This window comes from Geotrypetes seraphini, chromosome 8, assembly GCF_902459505.1.
Source record: "Geotrypetes seraphini chromosome 8, aGeoSer1.1, whole genome shotgun sequence".
In the NCBI taxonomy this organism is placed as follows: Eukaryota; Metazoa; Chordata; class Amphibia; order Gymnophiona; family Dermophiidae; genus Geotrypetes; species Geotrypetes seraphini.
Window position 1 is genome coordinate 62,831,047 of NC_047091.1, and position 17,895 is coordinate 62,848,941.

The 17,895-nt window shown below is 46.6% G+C and overlaps 1 protein-coding gene across 1 annotated transcript in view; it reads left to right on the top strand.

The window, feature by feature from the left end:
* The window catches only part of LOC117365458 (tetraspanin-15-like), a 151,319-nt gene that overhangs the window by 112,088 nt on the left and 21,336 nt on the right, over nt 1-17,895 (top strand). The window contains exon 6 of the mRNA XM_033955934.1: nt 11,393-11,440. Coding sequence (XP_033811825.1) covers nt 11,393-11,440 — 48 coding nt within the window. The remainder of the gene's footprint in view (nt 1-11,392; nt 11,441-17,895) is intronic.

Genomic DNA, 17,895 nt, shown 5'->3' on the forward strand with positions numbered 1-17,895 from the left:
TCCTGCATCCCAGTTGTTTCTTTAGATGATTCAGGCATCTTCAAGTTGATGAGTAGAAAAGTTGTAATGGAGAGCTGTAGAAAATCCGACCGATAGGAACGGGCGGAAACTAAAGACTGGGGATTAGGGGGATGCAGGGGGAAATGGGTAGGGCTCGGGCATGCCCAGTGGGGCCCGGGCACTGCATGTGCTCAGAGAAAAAAAAAAAAATCTCTCTGAGCTATTGGAGAGCTTATCCGCAAATTGGGAGCTGTTGGGACAACACCCATATGTGGCTGACTCATTCTGCTTGTCCTAGGAGAAAAGGCTTTCCCTCTCCCTGCTCTCTACTTCTCAGGGAAAAGGGGTTTTTACCTTCCTTCCTTTTTATTCCTTGTCAAGCTTACTGCAAAGCTTCTCTCAGCACTTTTGCCCTGCTTGGACAATGGCACTGCTGACCCGTTTACTTATGACCAGAGTGCTGGGAACACTCCTCCCTGCATAACAGTTGCAATCATGCCCTCCAGGCCTCCTGATAAGTGCCCTAGAGCTCTGATAAAAGGCAGCTTTTAGCTCCCTAAGTTTTCTCACCTAGCTCTTGTGCATTGAATTCCCTTCCCCCATTCCTAGCTGGGGAATTCAGTAGTCTTCACTCACACACTTTCCATTTTGAAACCAACTGCAGTGCTTGCTTTCAAACCCCCTAGGTTTAAAGTTAAACTGAGACTTTATTCAAACATATCTTCATTCACACAGTCTTTCCCTTCAGTTAGCCATTCCATGCCCTGCTCTGGATCGTTATAGACAGATTCAATATCTTCATAACCCATTAAGCAATCAGGCTCTGCATAATCCTCCCTACCCCCTGCTTCAGGAGACAAACAGACATTTTCAGCAGTTTCAAAGGCTTCCCCTTTCCCCACCTCTTCCCACACCGCTACCTGGGGGGTCTAAGAACTCTCTTTCTCTCTGTAGGGCTCTGCTGGGAATTCAAGCGGCTGGGGTATGAAGGATCAGGCAGCTTTCTGCCTATGGAAGCTGTCTATGTCTTCCTGTTTCCTAGTGGCTCTGAGAACCTCAGCTGCAGCTTCAGCTTTCCTGTTAGACTAGCTGGGCTCAATTTATCTGCATGTTCTCTACCTGCTGGGGAAACTCTCTCTGATTGGCTGCACAGCGAGCTCTTCACTAGACTGAGACCCACCTCTTCTGTTAACTCTTTTAGTATCAGATCTTATTCTCTGGAGCTCACAGATATTCTGCTCAGTCTTCTTAGCAATGGAATAATAGGGAGTTACATTATCCTGTCTGATTCTGGTAGAAATATCCCTTTTGTTTTTATCAGTGCCTTATATCCTCTGGGCTGTCTCTCCTAGCAGGAGTTGGGACAGTTTTATCTCTGGCAGTGTCAGGAGGGGTATATCTACCTGAGATAGGCAGTTACCTGTCACAGTAGTCAACCTGTCTAAGAGCCGGTTGGCTCCGTCTCAGCTCCTGGAGTACCTGGGGGTTCTTTTTGACACTGGCTTGGGGAAGGTCTTTCTGCCGGAGGCCTGTGTGGTCAAGTTGCAGTCGCAGATTCGCCTTCTGATGGCTTCCCGATGTCCTCGGGCTCAGGGTTTTCTCCAGGTTCTAGGGTCAATGGCGGCTTACAAACAAGCAAAAATTGACCCTGGGTGCTCCACAGAACCAAAAAGCAAAAAACACTGTGGAGAAGATGTCCAAGATGCAGGCTTTATTGAAGATACAAACGTGAAATCCACATGATAAAATATCTAGGACCCAAATGATAGGGACATGGGACCCAACGTGGTCTGTTTCGACTACCCTGTCTTCCTCAGGAGTCCCTAAAAGTCCTAAAGGCAAAAACACATGGATCAAAGGCTAAAAAACAATCCTACTCGGGAACTCTAAGCGGTAGAGTAATGCTCAAATGGCGGCTTCCCTGGACGTGGTCCAGTGGGCCTGAGCTCACATGTGCCCGTTCAGCATGCTCTGCTATGGCGGTTGTCGCCCCAGGTGCACGCTCTGTACTCTCCCGTTCCTCTGCAGGGGTTAGTTCGTTGCAGTCTCTGTTGGTGGCTACAGTCTTCCAATCTGGTGCAGGGAGTGAGTCTGGATCAGCCCCAGTGGACAGTTCTTATCACGGCCGCCAGTCTCTTCGGTTGGGGAACTCAGTGTCTTGGTTACTCAGCTCAGGGCAGTTGGTATCTGGAGGAGGTGTCTTGGCCAATCAGTGTTCTGGAGGCCAGAGCCATCCGATTGGTATTGCTAGCATTCCAGACCTTGTTGATGGGCAAGTCTGTTCGGGTTCTCTCGGAAAATAATAATAATAATTATAGCTTTATTGATATCCCGTCATACCTTTCAGTTCAAGACAGTTTACAACAAGAGAGGCTGTAGTACCTGGCTAGCTAAACAAATACCAATACTAATTGCACAGTACCAATGCTGGCTATAAATTACATCAGTACTAGTGCTAGCTAAACCAATACCAATACTGGTTGCACGGTACCAATACTGACTATAAATACATCAGTACTAGTGCTAGCAGTACACAAACTAGCTAAACCAATACTGGTTGCATGGTACCAGTGCTGGCTATAAATATAATCAGAATTAGTTCTAGCAGCATCCGAGCTAGCTAAACCAATACTAGTTGCACAGTACCAATACATCAGTCCATAGTCTTCACTAGGCGTGCATGTGGCCCAGCAGGGTATAAAATGATTCAGTTATGCGGATGACTTTACAATCATTATCCCGTTCAATACTTCTCCCTCCGAAACCACCCCCACGGCAACAGAAGCACTAAACCTGATGGAACAATGCACCACAGAATTCAGACTGAAGCTTAATTCAGATAAAACTAAATTCTTTATAGCCTCGCCACACCCACATGTCACTATAACACCACTACGCATCAACAATCTCAGCTACCCTATTCAACCTACAATGAAGGTTCTGGGGGTAATACTGGACCAAGGTCTAACCATGAAAGACCATGTGGACTCCCTAGTCAGAAAGGGGTTTTTTTTATTCTCTGGAAGCTTAGGTCTATTAGAGCATACATCGACGCTTCATCATTCAGAATTCTGGTACAATCCCTAATACTAAGCCATCTTGATTATTGTAACATTGCCCATCTGGCAATCTCCCAGAAGCAAATGCAGAGACTACAACTGATACAAAATGCGGCAGTCAGGTTGATCTTCGGGTTGAAGAAGTCCGATCACATAACCCCTTCCTACCGACTCCTGCATTGGCTGCCAATGGAGGCACGTGCGAAGTTCAAGCTGGGATGTCTCTGCTTCAAGGTGCTATCTGGTCTAGTCCCTAAATATATAACTGACCTCTTCTCCTTCTCAACCAATAGACATAAGAGAAGAACACACCTGAAGTTCGTTTCCCCATCTGCTAGAGGATGTAAATTTAAGAGACATCATCAACAACTTCTATCATATCAAGCAGCCTTATGGGGCAAAGACCTGGAAAAACTAATTACACACACAAACAACTATGGTGAATTTAGGAAACACCTAAAAACATACCTGTTCTTGAAATACCTAGGTAAAGAATCTGTACAAAAGACCCTATCACAATCCCACCCCCCAAATCTGATCTCGTAAACTGTTAACCACTAATCTCCAACTATGAATGTTCCTATCAATTTGTAGAATCTTTCTAATTCATTGTAAACCGCATAGAACTTCACGGTCCTGCGGTATATAAACTATTATTATTATTATTATTATTAATGAGAAAGACATGGGGGAATCCAGACAGACAGATTGATAGGCTTAAAAACGATAAATCCCCGCATCCACCCAAGGGTAATCAAGGAACTGAAAGGGGTTATAGTGAACTGCTTCAACTAATAGCCAATCTGTTGATCCAATCAGGAAAGATTCTGGAAGACTAGAAAGTGGTGAATGTTACGCCGATCTTCTAAAAAGGTTTGAGGGAAGATCTGGGAAACTACAGACCAGTGAGTCTGACTTTGGTACAGAGGGGAAGATGGTAGAGGTGCTTATAAAGGACCGCATCATCGATCATCTTGACAGACATAAACTGTTGAGGACCAGCCAGCACGGCATCAGCAAAGGAAGATTTTGCTTGACAGACTTACTGCACTTCTTAAGGGTGTAAATATGCAGATAGACAAGGGAGACCCCTTCGACATCATATATCTAGATTTTCAGAAGGTGTTCGATAAAGTCCCGCATGAACATCTACTTCGAAAAATTGCGAGCCATGGGATCGAAGGTGATATACTCACGTGGATTAAAAACTGGTTGGCAGATAGGAAACAGAGAGTGGGGGTAAATGGACAATACTCGGACTGGAAAAGTGTCACAAGTGGAGTGCCGCAGGGTTCGGTGTTCAGGCCTGTGCTCTTCAACATATTTATAAACGACCTAGAAATTGGCACGACGAGTGAGGTGATTAAATTTGCGGACGATACAAAGTTGTTCAGAGTAGTGAGGACACAGGATTGCCAAGACCTACAACGAGACATAAACACACTCAAGGAATGGAAAATGAGATTCAACGTGGATAAGTGCAAAGTGATGCATGTTGGTAACAGAAATCATATGCATGAATATAGGATGTCCGGTGCTATACTCGGAGAGAGCCCCCAGGAAAGAGACTTGGGAGTACTTGTAGACAAGTCAATGTGTGGCGGCGGCAGCGAAAAAGGCCAACAGAATGCTAGGAATGATTAAGAAGGGGATCACAAACAGATCTGAGAAGGTTATCATGCCGCTTTACCGGGCCATGGTACGTTCCCACCTGGAATATTGCATCCAACACTGGTCGCCGTACATGAAAAAGGACATAGTACTACTCGAAAGGGTCCAGAGAAGAGCAACAAAATTGGTTAAGGGACTGGAGGAGTTGCTGTACAATGAGAGGCTAGAGAAACTGGGCCTCTTCTCCCTTGAAAAAAGGAGATTGAGCAGGGGAAATGATCGAAACATTCAAGATATTGAAGGGAATTGACTTTGTAGAGAAAAAGAGATTGTTCACCCTCTCCAAGGTGAAGAGAACGAGAGCGCACTCATTAAAGTTAAAAGGGGATAGATTCCGTACAAATGTAAGAAAGTTTTTCACCCAGAGTGGTAGAAATCTGGAACGCTTTCCAGAGGCTGTTATAGGGGAAAGCACCGTTCAGGGATTCAAGAAAAAGTTAGATAAGTTCCTGCTGGACCAGAACATATGCAGGCAAGGCTAGACTCAAATAGGACACTGGTCTTTGACCTAAGGGCTGCCGCATGAGCGGACTGCTGAGCACGATGGACCACTGGTCTGACCCAGCAGTGGAAATTCTTAAGTTCTTATTCTTGCCCTGGATTGGTAACATGGCATGTTGCTACTCTTTGGGATTCTGGAATTTTGCTATTCTTTGGGATTCTGTATGGAATGTTGCTACTCCTTGGGTTTTCCACTCCTTGGGGTTGCTACTCCTTGGGTGGTGGCCTATGTCAGTCGTCAGGGGGGAACCAAGAGTCGTCTGGCAGAGACTCATCTTCTATACCAGTAGAGGCAAGATTAACCCAACTGAATTCTGGTCACACTATGACATCACTCATAACCAAGATGAATAAAACAATCAATTTATGTGCTCCTGGATCAAAACCAGCACCCGCATACTAAACGAAATAGCCCCACTGAAAAAAAGAAGGAAGAGACCTAGATACCTAACAGGCTGGTTCGACCCAGAGCTCCTAGAGATAAAGAGAGAATTAAGAAAGCTAGAAAGAAAATGATCAAAACTAGGAACCCCAGAGACTAGAAATGCCTGGCACCAAAAGCTGAAAAGCTATAAAATCTCAGCCAAAGAAAAGAACCTTCTATGCCAACATAATTGGTAACACCTCCATAAACAGCAGCAAACTTTTCAGACTGGTCCATGACTTATATGACATTCAATCTCACACAAACCTGACAGAAGAATCCACAGTGACAGCCGACAACCTGGCGGACTTCTTCAACACCAAAGTAAATAACTTAAGAAACTCTATAACGGATTCTCCAGACTCTCACTGGCACTACTCCATTCCACAAGACCTAGTCGCCGCCAAAGCAGACATGAACTGGTCCAACTTTAGTGAGACCGATTGGCAAACATTTAACAAATTCTACAACAAATACGTCAAATCTTACTGCAGATTGGACACTTGCCCCCCAGATGTAATGAAAGCAGCTCCAATCATCTTCAAAGCCAAACTACTCAACTGGGTCAACCTACAACTAAGCGCAGGAATATTTCCAAAAAACTTAGGTCAAATTGTAATAATACCCATTAAAAAGAACAACAAAGAACCACCCAACAACCTAACCAATTTCAGACCTATCGCAAACATCCCTCTTGCGGTCAAAATAATGGAAGGGATAGTAAATGCTGAACTAAACTCATATTTAGACAAATTCAACTTACTGCACAACAACCAGTCAGGCTTCAGACCTGGTCACAGCACCGAAACAATCATGGCCTCACTACTTAACCACCTTTACGCCCTCCTCACCCAAGATACCAGCGCCATGATCCTACAACTGGACCTAAGTAGTGCCTTTGTCCTAGTAAATCACACCATTCTTTTGAACTGCCTAGAAACCACAAGCATCACAGGCTACGCTCACAATTGGTTCCAGGGATTCCTCAGGAACAGATCCTACCAGGTATTCAAAGATGACAAATTTTCCCATAGCTGGAATAACAACTGCGGATTACCTCAGGGTTCCCCCCTATCCCCAACACTCTTTAATATCTACCCCAGCTCATTAGGAAACCTGCTACAAAGCCTAGGGCTCACCTTCTACATCTACGCAGATGACATTACTGTAGTGATTTCGCTAACCGCCCTAACGTCACAATTCTCCAACTCCTTAACCAACATCCTAAATCAAATAGAGCGCTGGATGATGGCCTTCAAACTGAAACTCAACACAGAAAAAACCAAATTCTTCCTGGCATCACCCAATGAAAAGATAAAAGAAAATTCAATTCATCTACAGAGCCGAGAATACAAAATTGACCAAACCATAAAGATTCTGGGGGTAACACTTGACAAACACCTAACCCTAGAAAACCACACAAACCTACTGTTTAAAAAATGTATTTCGGTCCTCTGGAAACTTCGCACTATTAAAAAATTTTTTGATGAAAAGTCCTTCCGTTTACTAGTACAATCATCCATCTTAAGCACCCTAGATTACTGTAACATCATATACCTAGGAGCTTATAAAAAGAACCTCAACAAGCTGAGATTAATTCAGAACACCGCGATCCGACTAATCCACGGTTTAAAAAAATGGGAACACGTTTCCCCTTATTATCAGAAACTCCACTGGTTACCCGCAGAATCCAGAGTCCTCTTCAAGTTTGCTTGTTTTTGCTACAAAGCTGTCTTTGGGATTCTTCCAGCTTACCTAATCTCCCAGTTCTCCCCCGAGTCCAACAAGAGCACTCGCAGAACAAACCTATTTAATTACCCCTCCTTGAAATCTTACCAATACAAAAAGTTTCTAGATAGAATGTTATCATTCCAGGCAGCTAGGCTGAACACATGGCTTGGAAAGCCCATACTTGAGGCCACTACATACGCAGACTTTAGAAAATCCCTGAAAACTCGACTGTTTAACAAATTCTAAATTCCCATACCCAACTCTTCCTCGCCATGATCCTTCCACCTCGCCCCCTAATTCCAAGGCCCGAAACTAATTATACTTTCCACCTTGAATCTCATGTACTGACATAATGTATCTTTATTGTAACCCACCTGCACCCCATGTACTGACAAAACGTATCTTTATTGTAACCCATGTACTGACTAAATGTATCTTTATGGTAACCCACCTGTTTCCCTTACACTGACAAAATGCACCTTGATAGTAAACCACTTGTATTATAACCCACTTGCATCCCATGTACTGACAAAATATATCTTTACTGTAATCCACTTGTATCCCATGTACTGACAAAATATATCTTTACTGTAACCCACTTGTATCCCATGTACTGACAAAATGAATCTTTAATGTAAACCACTTGCATCCCATGTACTGACTAAATGTATCTTTATTGTAAACCGCTTCGAACTTCACAGTATAGCGGTATATAAGAAATAAATTATTATTATAATTATTATTATTATGGACATCTTGGCTTCCCACATAGCAGGAGTGGAGAATGTGCAGGCAGACTTCCTCAGTCGGCACATGCTAGATCCCAGATAGTGGTGTCTTGGTTCCGCAGCCTTCAAGTTGATTGTGCATTCTTGGTGTCAGCCGGTCATGGACCTGATGGCCACGAGTGCCAACACCAAGAAGCCCCAGTTCTTCAGTCAGCACAGGGATGTTCAGCCAGTCATAGACCTGATGGCCACGAGTGTCAACACCAAAGCTCCCCGGTTCTTTAGTCAGTGCAGGGCTGTTCAGGCCAAGGGGCTGGATGCTCTAGTACAGCCTTGGCCGACGGCAGGCTTACTGTACGTATTTCTTCCGTGGCCGATGGTGGACAGAGTTCTTCTCTGCATTACTCGGCATCCCAGCTGCATGATCCTAGTGGCCCCTGATTGGTCCCAGTGCCCTTGGTATCCGAATCTGGTTCGTCATCCCATGGCAGATCCTCTTCCGCTGCCCCTCTCGCCCGACCTTCTGAGTCCGGGTCCCTTTTGTCTTAAGGCTTAGCTCTTGAGTGGGAATGCCTAGGTAAGAAAGGTTATTCAGATAAATAATAATAATAATAGTTTATATACCGCAAGGACCGTGAAGTTCTATGAGGTTTGCATATATAGTTAAAATCTATAGTTAAAATCTATCTAACCTCCATTCTCTTGGGGTCCCGGAGACTTTACACTTCCAGGGCTTATGTGCATGTTTGGTGTATATTTGGGGAGTGGTGTGCTGCGCATGGATTGGTTTCCTTTCGCGCCTCTTTGCCTAATATCTTGGAGTTCTTGCAGGATGGCCTGGACAGGGGCCTGGCCTGGTCTTCTTTCTGGGTTCAGCTTGCAGCTTTGTCTGCTTTTCGTGGGTTGCTGCAGGATCGGTGTTTGACATCTCTGCCGGACATGGTTCGCTTTTTGAGGGCGGCCAAATTGCTTCGACCTCCGGTATGGCCTTCGGTTCCGTCTTGGGATCCAATCTGGTCCTGTCCATACTTGTGCACCCTCCTTTTGAGCCCTTGGGTTCCTGCTCTTTGAAGGACCTTACTCTTAAAGCGGTCTTTTTGGTGGCTATTACTTCTGCGAGACACGTTTCTGATCTGTAGGCCTCCCTTACTGGAGTTTTCGAGGGAGCGTGTGGTGGTGTGGCCTGTTCCTTCTTTTCTGTCTTAAGATGGTTTTGCCTTTTCATGTCAATCAGTCAGTGGTCCTCCTGGTTTGGGAAGTTGGGAGGGCTCTTCGGAGCAGTGGCAATTGCGCAAGTTGGATGTCTATCGGGTCCTTCGCTCTTATGTTCAGTGGACTGCAGATTTTCAGAAGTCGGATCATCTTTTTGTCCTCATAGCGGGTCCTTGTAAGGGGGATGGCGCTTCCAAGGCTACCATTGCGCTGGATTAAGGAGACTATCGCTTCCGTGTATTTTCTTGAGAAGTCTGTTCCGGAATTTCTCAAGGCTCTTTCCACTTGGGGTCAGGCAGCTTCTTGGGCTGAGTTTTCTCTTGTGCCTCCAGTGGATATCTATAAGGATGTGGTTTGATCTTCTCTGCATTCCTTTGTTCTCCATTACCGTGTAGATGTTCAGGCATGTCGGGACGTTGCATTCGGTAAGTGTGTTCTAGTGTTGGCTCTTCAGGGGGTCCCAAAGCAGTACCATCAATGAAGCCTATAGTGATTTGGGGAGGTGACAAAGAAGGAGAAATTAGATTCTTACCTGCTAATTTTCTTTCTTTTAGACTCTCTAGACCAGTATAGGACCCCACCGTATCTGTTGTCGTTTGTTCTTGCAGGGATTTTTCGTATGAAGATTTTGCTTTTTCTGCAGGTTCTAGTATTTTTCTAGGGCTGGGGAGATCAAAGAACAGCGGCTGTGGCTCGGCTGGTGTAGCTGGCGAGCTGTGGGGACATTTTGCTGCACGGGCCTGTTCTATGCATTTTCCAACAGCATCTATATTACTTGTTACTCCTGTTTGGAGTGTTGTTATTGTTTCTAATTAGCTTTTCTTAGTTCTTTTTGGCTATTCGGCAGACTGTTAGATAGTGGGAGGGACAGCTATTAAGTACTATAACCAAAAGTTTGGTCTCAGTCTCTACCTGCTGGTCATGGTGAGGTATTACCCATCAGTGAAGTCTATACCGGTCTGGAGAGTCTAAAATAAAGAAAATTAGCAGGTAAGAACCTAATTTCTCCTTTAAAATCATATTCCAAGACAGATCTGTACCATTTAATAGAAAAAGATTGCGTTCATATCTTGCTGATATAATTTTTATACTGGATAGTCCATGTTAGACCAGTACAAGGCACACTTACTGTCATACATGCTATATGAATCTAAAATTTGGCTGTTATTCAGACAACAGTGGTCAGGTTTTTGTTTTTTTTGGAATGCTGATCATTGCTGGCTAGATTAGCCCCTGATCATTCAATGTCAAAACATGTCTGGGCACCGGCAATGAATAATGAGGTCTAAAGGTGATGGGGATAGCTGACAGAGCCTAGGCGGATCTCAGCTGATATTCAGCTGGGGCCCTTATAACTATATTTTAACTGGAAAGTACCCTTGATCCCTTCTGGCTCCCAGAATAGCCCCCTCTTTCCTACCCCCCCCAAGCCTACCAGGCTCAAAGCTCTCCAAACCCCTAATGAGTCCCCCAATTTTCCTGAGGTCTGCGTAGACCCCCCTGGGCCTAACTGTATCCTTGGTGGTCCTAATTGGGTCTTGTTGAAGGTGGGAGATTACTCATTTCAGGGGGAGTTGGAGGACTTTGAGTCTGGTGCGCTGGGAGAGTAGGCTATTTAGGGAGCTGGGGGAGATTCAGGGTACTTTCTAGTTAAAACATAATTATGTAGGACTTGGATGATATTCATTGTCAGGGTTCCCATAGCTAAGCAGGTGAATTTAGAACAGCTTTTGAGCTGTTTTACATTTACCCACTTAGTTTTCAGTGCCGACACTGAAAATTGCCAGCACCTGCATAATCCCCGACTCCTCCAACGCCACCCCCTATACTACCCCTGACCTACTCACTTTTTATGGTGATCACAGGCAATATTGAACAGTACAGTTTAATGTCATAATGAATAATTGGGAGGTTAAGCAGGCCAGAGCTGCTCCTGCCCATGTAATCACTCTGAATATCAGACAGAATAATTGTAAATGGCTGAAACTACAGATATGAAAAGAAATTAACCTCTTTAATTCAACTGCTCTTTTAAGACCTCTTCTTTTTTTTTTCTTCGATTGCAGTCTGATTTGCCGAACACTATGTGTGGATACAAAACTCTCAACAAAGAGGTAATCTGGAACTTTCACTTAAAATTGTAAACTCTTACCCACAGATTCTCTAACTGATGAAAAAGTCAGCAGCTGTCACTGATCGCGTGTCAATCACGCGATGATGCCTGTTAGAGAATCATACCAGGGCCTGCCATTAGCTGATCGCAGCAGGGGAATTCCCGATTAGTTGAGCTGGCAGGACTCCCCGAAACCATGGCTTCCCCTGCCATGATCAGCTGAACCGACAAGGAGATCCCCATTTCCTGTCTTCCTCCTTCCTATCCACCAATTCCCCCAGCCCCTCTTGAAAGAGAACTCCCTTCTGATACACCCCATCCCTGACATCCCCCCTCCCAACATCCCCCCCTATACCTTCAATGAAACATCAGCAAAAGGGATGTCCACTCCCTCCTGCTGATAGGGCCGCCTCTTCAAAATGGTGGCCCTTCCCTCTCCCAGTACATATTGGGATGCACTGGGAGGAGCCTAAGCCAGTCAGGGCCACTTTAGATCCCTCCCAGTGCACCCCAGTTGTTCCTTTAGACTTTCCAAACCACTTGGAATTCAGGGCTAAAATCTGGTACTAGGAGTCACTATTTGCAAATAAACAGTGGATTTTTCCCCCTTTATTCATTCTCAACAGTCTTTGTCCAGGGGCCAAGTGCCAGGGTTCTTTTCATGCTCTGGTGTCATGGGTCTTAAGGCTACTGTACAGTGTTATACAGCATCCCCTGCCCCAAGTAACCCATAGAACAGAAGACCCAAAATGGAAATCAAGCCCAGTACCTCTGCGATTTGATCAAAATGGTTCAATAACCCAAACTCCTTATAGAGCTAGAATCTGATGAAATCCACATATTATCCCAGGACAAGCAGGCAGGTATTCTCACTAGTGGGTGATGTCATCCGACAGAGTCCCGATGCGGACATCTCACAAGCATACTTGCTTGAAGAAACTTCAGAAATTTCAAGATGCCCACACCGCGCATGCGCGAGTGCCTTCCCGCCCGATGCACCGGGCGTGTCTCCTCAGTTCTTTTCTTTCTGCGGAGCTGAGAAGTTTTGCTTCAACTCTCTGCGCTGAGTGAACCCTTGTTCTTGCCTTCTAGTGTTCGCGGTTTTGAGTTTATTTCTCTTATTGTGGGTTCTATTTTGTCGTTTTATTGTTTAAAAAAAATCAGCCTTCTGCTGTTCCCAAGGCTCCTCAGCCTTTTTGACTCTCTTGTCGGGAGCATAACCAACACCGTTCTGCTATCCCCTGACTTTCCAATTGGGGGTCACCTCCATCATTTTTACCATCGATGGATGGCTATAACCACTGACCTTTGGGTCCTTACCATCATCAGGGAAGGATATTCTCTTCAGTTCCATCGGGTCCCCCCGGACCATCCTCCAAGAGAGTATCCTTCCAACTTGACCCAGACCGCCCTTCTTCAGGAAGCTCAGACTTTGCTCCGGCTTCGGGCCGTCGAGCCGGTCCCTGTGGACCAGCACAATCCGGGGTTCTACTCCTGGTACTTCCTTGTTCCGAAGAAGATGGGCGACCTACGTCCTATTCTGGACCTAAGGGTGCTCAACAAGTTCCTGGTCAAGGAGAGATTTCGCATGCTGACCCTAGCTTCTCTCTACCCCCTCCTCGAGCAGAACGACTGGTTATGCTCTCTGGATCTAAAAGAGGCCTACACTCACATTCCCATTTATCCGGCCTCTCGCAAATTCCTCAGATTTCGGGTGGGACATCTTCATCTGCAGTATTGAGTGCTCCCTTTCGGCCTGTCCTCGTCTCCCAGAGTTTTCACCAAGTGTCTGGTGGTGGTGGCCGCTGCACTCCGGAACCATGGTCTTCAGATGTTTCCCTACCTCGACGACTGGCTCATCAAAGCTGCCTCGGCTCCAGGGGTCATCTCGGCAACCCAAAGGACTATTTGGTTCCTGCAGAGTATGGGGTTCGAGATCAACTTCCCAAAATCTCATCTGCAACCTACCCAGTCTCTTCCCTTCATCGGGGCGGTTCTGGATACTATCCAACTCAGAGCATTCCTTCCTCCACAGCGCCTGGAAGCTCTTCTTCATCTCTGTCAGTCAGTGTCTTCTCGCCAGTCCATCTCAGCGAGACACATGATGGTTCTCTTGGGCCACATGGCCTCTACGGTTCATGTGACTCCTTTTGTCAGACTTCACCTCAGAATTCCTCAGTGGACTCTGGCTTCTCAATGGACACAGATGTCAGAACCTTTGACTCGTCACATCCTGGTCACTCCTGCTCTTCGGCAGTCTCTACGTTGGTGGATGATCTCTTCCAATCTATCCAGAGGTTTGCTGTTTCACACTCCTCCCCACCAGAAGGTTCTCACGACCGATTCCTCGACCTATGCATGGGGGCTCATCTGGACGGTCTTCACACTTAAGGCTTCTGGACCAGTGCGGACCGGCTGTGCCATATCAATCTTCTGGAACTCAGGGTGATTTTCAATGCTCTTCAGGCTTTTCAACATCTGCTTCATGACCTGATGGTCCTCATTCGCACGGACAATCAGGTCGCTATGTATTATGTCAACAAGCAGGGGGGCACGGGATCGGCCTCCCTCTGCCAGGAAGCTCTCAGAGTCTAGGATTGGGCGATTCGCCACAACACCTTCCTCAAAGATGTCTACATTCAGGGGGCGGACAATGGCTTGGCGGACAACTTAAGTCGTCTCCTCCAGCCTCACGAATGGACCCTCCATTCCAAGCCCCTTCATCAAATCTTCTCTCAATGGGGGACGCCTCAGATAGACCTCTTTGTGGCTCCCCACAACTTCAAACTGCCTCAATTCTGCTCCAGGATCTACACTCCTCATCGCCTCGAGGCAGATGCCTTTCTTCTGGACTGGAGGAATCTCTTTCTATATGCGTTTCCTCCGTTTCCTCTCATTCAAAAGACTCTGGTCAAGCTGAAGTCCGACCATGCCACCATGATTCTGATAGCTCCTCGGTGGCCCAGACAGCCTTGGTACTCTCTTCTACTTCAACTCAGCAGCAGGGAGCCGTTCCTTCTTCCAATGTTTCCTTCACTGCTTACTCAGCAGCAAGGATCTCTACTCCATCCCAACCTGCAGCCTCTCCACCTGACAGCTTGGTTCCTCTCAACATGACTCATCATCAGTTTTCCAAGGCGGTGAGGGATGTGTTGGAGGCTTCTAGGAAGCCTGCTACTAGAAAATGCTACCCCAAAAATGGACTAGATTTTCTACCTGGTGTGTTTCTCATCGTAAGGAGCCTCAGCGAGCTTCCCTGTCTTCTGTTTTGGACTATCTTTTACACCTCTCTCATTCTGGCCTCAAGTCTACATCGATACGAGTCCATCTGAGTGCAATTGCGGCTTTCCATCAGCCTCTGCAAGGGAAACCTCTCTCTGCTCATCCTGTGGTTTCCAGATTTATGAAAGGACTTTTCCATCCTCCTCTCAAACCTCCTCCAGTGGTTTGGGACCTCAATGTTGTCCTTTCACACCTTATGAAGCCTCCTTTTGAGTCTCTCAACAAGGCTCCACTGAAGTTTCTTACTTGGAAAGTGGTTTTTCTTGTTGCCCTCACTTCTGCTCGCCGAGTCAGTGAGCTTCAGGCCTTAGTGGCGGATCCGCCTTTCACAGTATTCCATCATGACAAGGTGGTCCTCCACACTCATCCAAAATTCCTGCCTAAAGTGGTCTCTGAATTTCATCTCAACCAATCCATAGTTCTTCCTGTGTTTTTTCCGAAGCCTCATTCTCATCCTGGAGAATCAGCTCTTCACACTCTGGACTGTAAACGTGCTTTGGCTTTCTACCTGGATCGCTCCAAACCACACAGAACTGCTCCTCAATTTTTCGTCTCCTTTGATCCGAACAAGTTGGGACGCCCTGTCTCGAAGCGTACCATCTCCAACTGGATGGCGGCTTGCATCTCTTTCTGCTATGCCCAGGCTGGATTACCCCTTCCCTGTAAAGTCACAGCCCATAAGGTCAGAGCAATGGCGGCCTCTGTAGCCTTCCTCAGGTGGACACCGATTGAGGAGATTTGTAAGGCTGCCACTTGGTCCTCGGTTCATACCTTCACTTCTCATTAATGTCTGGATACTTTCTCCAGATGGGATGGACAGTTTGGCCAAACAGTATTGCAAAATTTATTCTCCTAAGTTGCCAACTCTCCCACCATCCCATTGGAGTTAGCTTGGAGGTCACCCACTAGTGAGAATACCTGCCTGCTTGTCCTGGGATAAAGCAATGTTACTTACCGTAACAGTTGTTATCCAGGGACAGCAGGCAGCTATTCTCACGTCCCACCCACCTCCCCTGGGTTGGCTTCTCTGCTAGCTATCTGAACTGAGGAGACACGCCCGGTGCATCGGGCGAGAAGGCACTCGCGCATGCGCGGTGTGGGCATCTCGAAACTTCTGAAGTTTCTTCAAGCAAGTATGCTTGTGAGACGTCCGCATCGAGGCTCTGTCGGATGACATCACCCACTATTGAGAATAGCTGCCTGCTGTCCCTGGATAACAACTGTTACGGTAAGTAACATTGCTATATGAGAAATCGTTTGAGAGCACATAGGGCCTGATTCTGTAAGTGGCACTTAAGTTAAGTACCGTATTTTTTGCTCCATAAGATAAATCTGACCTTAAGATGCACCCTAGATTTAAAGGAGGAAAACAAGAAAAAAACCATTCTGAACAAAATTCTCTGCCAGGCTCTGCACCCAACCCCACACTCCTTGCCAAGCTCTGCACCCTGTCCCCCCTCCCTGCCAGGCTCTGTACCCTGTCCCCCCTCTGGTGGTCTAGTGGTAGGCCGGGACAAGGGACCAGGCAGGCAGATAGGGACAGAGCACAGGGCAGGCAGGCAGGCCTCCCCCCTCCCAGGTCTACCCTCCAGGCAGGCAGGCAGGCAGACCTACCCACTCCCAGGTAGCCCCCCCAGGCAGGATTCTCCCCTCCAAGACCTACTCTCCAGGCAGGCAAGCCTACGCCATCCCAGGTAGCCCCCGCAGGCAGGCCTCTCCGCAGACCTCGCCCTCCTTATTTTTAATTTGGCCTGCAGGCCGCTCCCCCATTCCCTATTTTTAATTAGGCAGGGCAGCTCCCGGCCTCCCCCCCCCCCCACTGTTACCTTTTTAAAATTCTGAGGCCCTCTCTCGCTGGATACGGCTGCCTGCCTGGTTCTCCGAGCACTAACAGCTGACGCGGCAGCCTCTGAGTCCTCTTCCCTTGCGGCAGAGTGGCGCACAAGGCTGCCGGCCTGGTCCTGTGCCACTTACCGCGAGAACTTTCCTATTAAGAACTCTCACAGGCCGGCACCCTTGTGCGCAGCTCTGCCACAAGGGAAGAGGACTCAGAGGCAGCTGCGTCAGCTGTCAGTGCTCAGGGAACCAATCAGGCAGCCGCATCCAGTGAGGGAGGGCAAAATTAAAAAAAAGGTAATGGGAGGGGGGTTGGGTGGAAAAAGTGCGTCTTATGGAGCGAAAAATACGGTACCTACATTGAGGAAATAGTTAAGCTGTAGAATTTGTTATCCGTCTATCCAAAATGACACCTATTGCACTAGAAAAAGATATTAGGTTCTTACCTTACTAATATATTTTCTAGTAGATAGGTATGTCATTCTGAAACTCCACCCTGTCAGTTATCTCCTGCACCTGCCTACTGTCTCAATCAGAAATTTCAAGGCCAAACTGAAACTTTGGATGTCGGTCAGACCTTAAGGGTATAATGAATAATCTATTCATGTACAATCCCACTCTATTCCTGGACAAATGGGTTATTTTCCTATAGTCGCTAGACAGCTTGTATTAAACCTCAGCTATACAATGTTTTGAACGTTTCCCTTCTTATCTTAGGATTGTCCCCCAGGAATCCAGTTTCTTTCCTACAAACAAATTGTAGGTGCTTGTCTTTTCTGCTTGTATTTATTTTTATTTAAACTCAGTCTTTTTGTTCGTGAATTCCACTCTTGTGCTGCATAGGTTCCCTGTGGGACAGCTCTGGCTGCAGAGATCACAGACTTTATGTAAAGTCTATTTCCAGGGGGATAGCTGCCTGTCAGTGCACACTATGGAAAGCCTACACTTCAATTCAGGGCTCAGGGATCGTTCCCTCGGGAGCTTGCTCACCCCAGGTTTGTCCACTAGTGGGTTTGAGCGCATGTTGCTTGGCTCCATGGAGATGTTCCCAGGATCGGGGCCGACTATGTTCCTCTGCCAGGTCATGTGTACAGTATGTCTGAGGGTGGCAGAAATCCCCGGCTATTGGTGTCGGGCCAGTGGGGCAGTTAGAAGACCAGCAGTCCAGTTTGCTTGCATGCTTGTTGAAACAGAGAAGTTCCCTGTAAGCTGTTTCAACTTCCACTGCAGCAGTACACAGCACCACATTACACAGTGAGTACAGGGCTGACAGCCTGAATCAGCAATTTTAGGGGGTCTCCAGAAGTGACTTTTCAGAGGTTTGTGAGTGTGCCCTAG